Source organism: Helianthus annuus, chromosome 8 (assembly GCF_002127325.2).
Source record: "Helianthus annuus cultivar XRQ/B chromosome 8, HanXRQr2.0-SUNRISE, whole genome shotgun sequence".
Taxonomy (NCBI): domain Eukaryota; kingdom Viridiplantae; phylum Streptophyta; class Magnoliopsida; order Asterales; family Asteraceae; genus Helianthus; species Helianthus annuus.
This window is the reverse complement of record NC_035440.2, coordinates 2,275,835-2,285,867: the sequence shown is the minus strand read 5'-3', so window position 1 is coordinate 2,285,867 and position 10,033 is coordinate 2,275,835. Positions and strand designations below refer to the sequence as shown.

The window sequence follows — 10,033 nt, the reverse complement described above, 5'->3', positions numbered from 1 at the left end:
TATTCTTTCAGGTCCATTAACTCCTCCTTTTCCTCCAACACAACCCTCAAGGCACTAGTAAACATATCTAAGCGTTTGTTGTCATCATAACTTGATTTGGTCAGCATTTCCTCAGTCTAGTGTTAGAAACAAACAGGAAAAAATAATATTAAACTAATGTATCCGATATTCTAATTACGTAGAGAACGCTATTCCAAGATATGAGTAGTGTTATAAAATATTCTTACAAAAAGGGTGGTATGACAAAGCAGCCTTGGCATTGTAAACTCTCGTCTTTTGACTTCGTCATGATTAAGCATAGATGCCCAACAGTTAATGATGCCAGTGCTCAGCCAAACATGTGGTAGTAGATCCAATATATGAAAGTGCATCAGATGTGTTCCATAGGCAGTGCAGAATATATCATTCTTGTACACATCCGTGTTGCAAACAAAAAATTAGAATACACATATTCATATACGTTAAGTGCACCAACCTTTGTACATTTGAGTTAAGCACTTACGCCATAGTTCTTCGGACCTCATTTTCTTCCTTTCTATCCCGGTCAGATTTAGCTTTACTTCTCTTTTCCTTTATCAATTCAGCCAAAGGTCTGCGTGACCCATAAAGAAAGGAAACAACGTGAACATAATTATGTAGTATCCAACGGTTTAATATCTAATTCTCTAATTCAAAACTGATGCCTTATAATAGATGACGTATTAAATACATACCTTTCATCCTCTTTATCTTCGTCTTTTTTCCTATCTTCCCTTTGGCTTTGCCACCCTTCGTGTTGGATATAAAAACTAGTTAACCAAAAGATATTCACATATGTATTGTAAAATAATATTAGAAACTCACTATGTATCCATTGCACCCTCAAGGACGTATTCCCAAACTATGTTTTCTTCCCTTGTGATAGCCTTGGAGATATTAACTGCTCTCTCCAGCCAAGGCGATCTCCCGAATGCAGCTATTTTAGGTATTCTCTTTCGTTTCCCTTTGTTGACTTCATTTGTTTGTGGTCGAGTTTTCTTTATATCCCGCACTTCTGGGGACGGGAAATCTTGTGCAGTCCCGCGGCTCGATGAAGGTCTTTTGTTATCAGTCCGGATATCATTCACCGGCACGCCTTCATCATCTAGCTTTCCAGTTGCAATATCTTCAATAATGTCAGCTAGCTGAACCACAGTTTGGGTCCACGCTGATGCAACATGCGGGGTTGAGAAGATGCCTGAGTTGTCATCTCCAGGTGTGTTGCACTCTTGGTTTCTTTTTAGGCTTACATCTACAAACATACATATAAAAAAAGAGTGATGTCTACACAGCACTAACCCCAAACAATTTATACGTAATCAGTCAGTGTTATTGGATTATGACATTACACAATTCATACCTGTATCGTTATTTCCCTTTTTGTCAGTACAAACAGCAGATCTCTCCACAGTTGATTTGGCCTCCGCATCAAAACTCTTGTTGAATAATGCTTTGTATCGTTCCGCAGCTTCTAAACCTCCGTAGTATCCGGATAACAGCGTGCAAACTTTGATATTGCTCGGTCTAACTTGCCTTTCACAGCTTCTGCTTCATCACACATTGCATTGATACTAGATATGTATGCCTGACATTCGAAAGAATCAATGACATATACTAATTAATCAGGACCATTCTATGTTGATGGGAAAACAACATAGAATCACCAATATGTAACACTTACCTTCATCTCATATCTAACATCATTCTCAGTTATCATCCCTTCATCATTACGCGTTATATCCACTACCTCTTCCTCACTTTCCGTATCATATTCATTATCACCGTCAAACAGCTCCTTCACAGAAACAGTCCCTAATCCTCCATTCTTTATCTCCATTTGTTGTCTCTGACTTATCCTTTCAGTGTTCCAGTAAGATATTGGTGGCTCCGTTATTTCATCATCAAAACCAACGGACCTGGTTCGGTCCAGGTATAGCAACTACAAAAACAACAACAAAGTAGTTCATCTTAGCTATGCTAGTAACTAGTGGGTTCGCAATAACAATAAAGAAGAAAGTATGTACGATGATAATAACTGTTGCTCGGGACACGTATATGGGTATACCGTATACACATATGTATTACTGAAAAAATACACATATGTATTGTTGCAGCGCATGCCTTGTTTGCAGTGCACCTTCACCCTTAAGCATCATTATTGATTAAATGTCCTCTTTACATCAAATTCAGAAAGAAAAGGTCTTAGTAACACATACCACTAAAAATGTAAGGGGTCCTCGGAACCATGAGTTTTTATCACACCTCCTCCAATGGTTTTTACACACTTTCACTGCGTCGATTATAAACTGGCACCAATCATGCTCTTTAAAGCTATGATCCATGTCAAACATGTACAACAATGTGTACATTGCTATGCCATTCATCGTGAAGCCCACCATCGTTGATATGAACAACATCACAAAATCCATCTGGAACATCTCTTCGTCCTCGTCTTCGTACTCCGAAATTTTGCCTACCAGGTCTGTGCAGCTAATGATACTCCTGCTAAACCTTCCTCTCCACCGGGATATCAACGGATGCTTAGAAGCTTCCTTGTTGTCAATGTTTACCCTAATTCCCCCACATGGTAACCCCAACAGTTTCTGTACCGAATCCTTGTCAACCTTGATCGTTTGTTCGCCTAACCTGATAACCATGTTTTTGGTATCTAGACGATCGACTACAAAATGCCCTAAAGCAGATTTAATTAAATCCACCTTCAGCTTCAGAATCTTACCAAACCCCATCCGTCGAACAATATTCCGTTGCGTCGTTGTCATCTTCTTAATAGCTTCGCACAACTTCTTTGGTGACGTTCGCGTCCTAATCCCGGGTTTTATACTTAAACAAATCATCCAACACCCGGTTTCCTTTATCACCCTTGTCAGCTGTTCAATGTTCATGAATCAAATTTTATGTTAACAGATTACACAAAACAACAGATTATTAAAAGTAACTTTTTTTCCAACACTGAATTACCTCCTTTTCTGTCATCCTTGTTACTCCTCTTTCGTTTTCCTAACCGACCAGATTTTTTGTGCAGAGTTGAACGCGATTCAGCTTCCCCTGTTATTAAAAAAATAACAAAACGTAAGGGTTTGCTAAACTAGTACACATACCTTACATATTCAATTTTCTCAACGAAAACGTGTACATACCTCTCATTTCCCCTGCATCAGAAGCTTCTGACCTTTTATTCGTTGTATCACCCTCACCAGCACATTTCCCTAAGATAAACCAAAAAATACCCAATGGATTCAAACTACAGATTATATTACACCGTTCCTTTTCTGATACTCACAACTAAAAACTTAAAACTCATTATACACATGTGTTTTTACCTTTTTTTTGAGTCTCTTCGTTATTGTCACCTAAGTAAAAATTCATGAAATTAAAATCAATTTGTAGTTTAGTAATCAATTATCTTTTGAATGCCTACCTTCTGATTTCTCCATGAATGGTACCCGAATTGCCTTAACCTTATTTTTTTTCACTCTTTTTGCTCGACTTCCTGTCCATATCAACGGTTGATTGTCCTCTTCATTTGGTAACTTCGTGTTCTGTACAGGTCTATCTTCCGGTTGTTCTCTAGGCTTACCAACTGTTCATGTAATTCACCAAACATTGTAAGTACACATTCCAAACAACAGGTTTTAAAAACTGTAGCTATCTAAAACATGTATCATTTTTACACAACCCTCTTCTAACTGAGTTACCTTCGTTGCTCGTCTCACATTTCTGATTCTTTGTTGTTGAATTACCATCGTCATAACTCTTGTTGAACTCTACATCAACTGATGCGTTGGCACGTTCCCACTCTTTATTCTTATGGCCTGCTACATGTTACCAAAAAAACATAATTAAGTGTAACTCTTACATCTTACACAATCAAAGCATGTTAGCTACTCTTACACTCTTCTTTACGCCATTTTTCTTTTAGTCGCCGAAAGTACTCAGCTCTCTCTAATATAAACTGCTTTTTTTCTTCTATCCTCTCCGCTGTCAAACAAAAATAACAGTTATACAACAATATATATCAGTAAACCAGAAATTAAAAACCAAAACAACTTTTAGTGTGGTGTCTCTTTTTACTACTTGTTTCAAAAGGATCATCCGACAACGCATGTGTTGCCTTTTCGTGGTCAATCTTCTGGATGTCACCTTTCTTCATATTGTCAGCTGATCAAAACAAAAGCTAGTTAGTTGCTGAAGATTGTGTCGTACAAACGTTCACCTTTTTACTACTAGCTAACCCAACAAATAACATATTAAAAGTACAATAACTTTACTTTCTTCATCATCAGAACATATTATTGGGTCTTCTGCTTTGTTTACAAATCTTGATTTCCATTTACCAGCTATACGTTGGCTTTTCCGCCCTACATGTTTATATCAACATCTTTTAAAGCAAGACTTTCTCGTTTAAATATTTTTATTTCATTGGTAACTGATATATGCACTTACTAGTCCTCATATTGATCTTTTTAAATCACCTAAAAGAAACCATGGAAAACAATCAAATGACAAAGAATTAGAACCAAAGGCGATTAAACAGAAACTATTATCAGAATAAGTATTTAATTCTATGCTAATGGGAAAAAAAACAGGATTCAAATTCTATCCCATTTCCTACGTATATGTATCTATCAGACAGGTTAATATCAAAACACATGGGTATTTACACCCCGTACACATGTGTATTGGTATATCTGATTCAGTATCCAATGCCAACCACATATTCTATGTAATCCTTGAGTTGCAACAACTTGTATACACATGTGTATTTTCCACCCCTTACACATGTGTATTGGTATATCAGATTCAGTATCCAATCCCAGCCACATTTCCTATGTAATCCTTGACTTTCAACAACTTGTATACACATGTGTACTACTATCCCATACACATGTGTATAACTAGAATACATAAGTAGACAGTTAACACCAATTAAAACCAACCTCGTTTCAATTGAAATTTTCACAAAACTATGAAACAGAAGTAGAAGACTCTACTGTTCTGACCCAAATACATACCAATTACTACTGTACACTATGTAAAGTGACAAAATACACAACTACTTGTTTGTGAAAAAGACAACAACCCATCCCAATTTTGTAAAAATTAAACAGATTTCGTAATCCCCAATTAGCAAGAAGAACAATAACGTATATACACTTGCTATTCAACATATCTGGATGGTATAGGCTAAAGTTTTAATATCTACACACCTAATCGGTTACATTTACTCACCAATCTAAGAAAACTAAGCCCTAGCTTATAGATTAAAGGTATTTCGGATCACTAGGGAGGATAACTCATAATCACTCGACACAAATATGTAATCGGCTTAAACATATAACCAAATAACACCTGTACACTACAAAATTGCTAGAGAAACAGTTCGAGCCGACTGATTACGCAGATCGAACTGAACCCTAGGTTTTGAGTTGTGAAGATTAGTGTGTATAAAGACGGAACATTCAAAATCTTTGAACGATTACTACAATATATGTAATTATACCTTGCTTTGATGATGCTTCTTGAGTTTTCCCCAGTTGCAGAAATCGCCAATAAAGGAGAGAGTTGAAGACGGTTGTTCGTTCTTTGATGAAAGAGGTTATGAGTTGAAAGGTGGTTTTGATAGGTTGAAGCTATACACAATCTATAACTGTGTAGGCTATTATTACGGGATTCAAATTTCTACATTTAATCATTACAAAGTTTCGCGGGAATCAATGTGATTTCAGAGAATGCATTTTTACATTTATGCCCTATACGGTTATGAAGTGGTATATTTTATGTTTTTTATTAATTAAAAAACCATTTAAATACTATAATCAAGATCTCATCATCCAACGGTCAGGATCTGTTCATTTTTGTTCATAATTTAAACATGGTTCACTCTTGATCCCTACCCTATATATATATATATATATAGGGGACCGCTAGAATGAGAACCACCTCCAGTTGTAAGAACCATGAGAACTAATATTATCCAATAACAAGCTGACATGTCATTTACCCACATGGCTTTTCTGAAGGTTAATATGGTAATTTAACCCCCCTTCTCTTTTCAATCAGCCACCGCCCCCCTGTCATTTCCGTTTTCCATTTTTCGATTTGTCAGAAATAATACGAATAGCACTGTAGATTTTATTGATCCCAATGTTTTCCTTCATTCTTTATATAACGAAGCTCTACTTCTTGAATCACCCCACACATTCACCTTCTGGCCTTTTCTTTTCTATCTACCAATTCCTAAAAACCTCCTTCATCAATCACCCCCCTTCACTGGAGAATCCCAAACCAAAATTCAAAAACACCCAGCAAAATGTATAAACCTCCGAGTGGCGACTTGGAAGGAGAAGTCGCCGATGCAGATAATCTTATCATTTGCACCCCACAACGGGGATCAGGAGCGGGGATTGATGTCGAAGGCACTATGTTTCTGGAGCAGTTTGCTCTCTCTGGGACGCCGGTTACTGTGGGTGTTGAGCGAGGATCAAGTTCTGGTGGTTCCCGGACTCCATTGATGACCCCAAACCAGGCAACAGACATTGGTAACCCATATCCCGGTCAAAACCTTAATTTGACTTTTCTTAATTTTTTTTTGGGAACTGACTTTGCATAGGTATCAAAGAAAAATAAAAAGCGGGGGTTGAATGATGGGGGTTAACTTTATACTTGCTCACCCTCTTATGTTAATTGTGAAAATTAGTTTTTGCATTTTTTGATGTCAGTTCACCCACAATTCTTTTATGTTGTGTTTGTTATTCCTTTTTTTTTTGTATACAAACAGATGTTTTTTGAGAGTGGGGGGTTGATTTTTTACGTTCAGTGTAAAAAAGTAGTTAATTGTTGGTCATCATAGTTTTTTTTGTTTTTGAAAAAATATAAACACATGGTTTTGTGTGTATTCTTTTTTTGCTGCTGCACCCCCCACCCAATATTAGTTTTTTTATTGTAGTCGGCTTTTTATGACTGAGGTGTATAAATTTTTTTGGTGTGTTTTGTTTCGCAGACCATGCCCCAGAGTCAGAGGACGAGTGCTTTTCCTGGTTCACTCCAAATGGGACACGCTACTGGTGCCCAGCTGCTCCGGAAAACATAAAACCAAGAATCGAGGCCGTGTTTCAGCAATGGGAAGACGTCCCGGAGATGTATGACCTCTACGCAGGTCACTGTGGGTTTTCAACTAGGCTTGGGACAATTAAGCGAAAGAAAGGAGTTATCACGCACCGGTACATTGTTTGTTCCAACCACGGGAAGCCGCATAGCCAGAATAGGGACTTCAATAGCCTTGACGAGACATCGCTGAAGATAAGGCAGGCCACTTTCCGTGTGTGTGACTGTAAAGCTTGCATACGTGTGAGGTTTGATGAGTCATCTGGTGTTTGGGTGTTGTATCACTTTGAAGAGAACCATAACCATCCTATGGTCCCATCGCATAACAGAGATCTAACGAAAAAACGCCGGAAGCTTGATTTTTTTACTAAAGAATTCATCCATCGAGCAAGTCTTAGCAAGGTCGGACCGTCGATGGCACATAGGCTACAAGTTAACCTTAGGGGGGGACCACAACGTCAAAGGGACGGCTGATGACTTTCGGAACTTTGCATCAAGGGTTCGCATGTTCACTGGTGACAGGGACGCACATTTGGTGATCGAGAAGATGAAAGATCGGGTCAACCACCTGCCGAACTACACCTTTAAGTACAGCGTGGAAAACGGCGAAATTCGACACATGTTCTGGGCGGATGAAATTTCCAAGGTCAACTATCAGGCTTTCGGCGACGTCCTCGCATTCGACGCTACTTATCAAACCAACAAGTAAATTTTCACAGCCTTCAAGTTTGGGTTTATATATATATATATTTTTTTCATTATATATCTTTTTTCGAAAGTTTCAACTGGGTTAATCGCGTTATAACTGATTGACGTCGTACACACAGGTACAATCTGATCTTCGTTCCGTTTACCGGGGTTGACAACAACAAGCGATGCGTCACTTTTGGAGCGGGGCTATTGTTTTGTGAGACAATTGAGGCCTACACGTGGCTGTTAAGGGCTTTCCTCGACGCGCACAACAAGCAGCCCACCCTGGTGCTAACTGACCAAGACCCGGCCATGCGGCAAGCAGTGGCTGCTGTGTTTGATCGTTCACTCCATCGCCTGTGCATGTGGCACATCATGAAGAAACTACCTGCGAAGGTGGAACTGTCGCCCCTTCATGTCTTTTTCATTTTTATTTCTATACGAGATTCTTTTTGTTGGCTGAACTAATTTATCTCATTTTTTTGGCATTTTTTTCTTTCCAGATTACAGGAGAGGTCGCGCATAACACTGAATTCAGGGCTGCCGTTCACAAACTGGTGTGGAACATTTATATTAAACCGGTGACATTCGAGAGGAGATGGGGGAAGCTTCTAGAGAAGTATGGGCTTGAAGGTCACGAGTGGCTGAGAGACATGTACAACATAAAGGAGATGTGGGTCCCGGCATACTTTAGAGAAATCCCAATGTCATGTTTGATGAAGACTACGTCCCGGTGCGAGAGTTCGAACTCTACGTTTAAGGTGAGCTCGTCCTGGGCGAACACCCTTGTCCAGTTTTTTTTGTGTTATGACTCCACGATGGAGTCCCAACGCTATAGGCAGAGGGTTGGGGACTTCAAGGCGGATGATCGCGCACACGAGTTCAGATCTGGTTTGGCGATAGAGAAGCACTGCGCATTATTGTATTCCCCGGCCATATTCATCGAGGTCCGCAAAGAGATCCTGAAGGGCCTTTTACACTGCTATACTACCGGGGTCGAAGAATTCGACGGGAGAAAGGTTTATACTGTTACGCATTTGGACAAGCGTTCCGATGTCGTCAATGAATTCACGGTAATGGCCCCTCCCCGTTTTTTTTCTTTTCAGTACCCGCTTTTTTTATAACGTGGGTGTGTTTTCCGACATGGTGCAGGTTAAAGTGGACCCAGTCGAGGACACTACAACATGCTCATGTAACCTTTGGTGCCGTATTGGATACCTTTGCAGGCATATATTTTGCGTATACCGGCAAACAAAGGTGGACGAAATCCCGGCTAAGTATGTGGTTAGTCGCTGGGGACGTCACGTGTTGCCGAAGTCGGTTTTCCGTGTAGAATTCAGGTATGGGGTAGACTTGTCTCCGGTTTCGTTGACCAGGAACACCCTAGTGGACTGCTTTTCTGAAGCGTTTGAGGCTGTGATGGGCGACCGGGCAGCGATGGAGGATTTCGTTGAGAAAATCAAAGGCTGGACAAAAGAATTCAATGATGATCGACGTGGTAAAAGAGTCGCCGAGGCAACAGAGTCACAGGTTATGGCTGATATGCTAGGCGTGGTGGTGGAAGATGAGGAGAGCACCCCCGTTTCCTACTCCAATCCTCAAGGCGTACGCAATAAGGGATGCGGGACAAACAAACGCATGATTGGGCCGGGTGAGAGGGCAGTCCAGAACCACCAAAAGCCCCAGCGATTATGCAGAACATGCAACCGATTTGTAACCGGGCATGACTCCCGCAACTGCCCAGAGAAACGCAAGACTGCAGAACCTTAGACCTGGGGCTGAAGGGGGCGGCGTGACGGGGGGGTTCCTTTTTTTGCATCGGGGGTTCACCTTATGACTTATGTGGTGCACGGTTGGGTTGACGTGTCTTTTTTGTTGACCAGTATGGCTGTGTTTGGACTAGGTAATAAGTTTTTGGTATATTATATCTGTAAGTTTGGTATGACAATTAATGTATAAAGCAACCCCCCCTCCTTTGTGGTATGGTTAATAGTACTTAGTTTATGTTTTTTGTGTGTTCTCGTAAAAAGGTTAACGTAAAAATTTTGCCTAAACCGTTAAAAAAATATAACGCTAACTTTTTTTTACGTAAAAAGGTTTCCGTGAAAAGGTAAACTAAAAAAAGGTTTCCGTAAATTTTTTACGTAAAAAAGGTTTCCCGTGAACTTTTTTACCTGTAAAGTTCTTGCATAAAAAGGTT

At 39.7% G+C, this 10,033-nt stretch overlaps 1 protein-coding gene across 1 annotated transcript; it reads left to right on the top strand.

The window, feature by feature from the left end:
- The first annotated feature begins 6,349 nt into the window (after nucleotides 1-6,349).
- On the top strand, nucleotides 6,350-9,603 carry LOC110873905 (protein FAR1-RELATED SEQUENCE 5-like). Its single transcript, XM_022122934.1, has 5 exons — nucleotides 6,350-6,578; nucleotides 7,040-7,259; nucleotides 7,971-8,229; nucleotides 8,337-8,906; nucleotides 8,986-9,603. Exons 1-5 carry the CDS (start codon nucleotides 6,350-6,352, stop codon nucleotides 9,601-9,603), a joined length of 1,896 nt encoding a protein of 631 aa, XP_021978626.1.
- The last annotated feature ends 430 nt before the right edge of the window (nucleotides 9,604-10,033 follow it).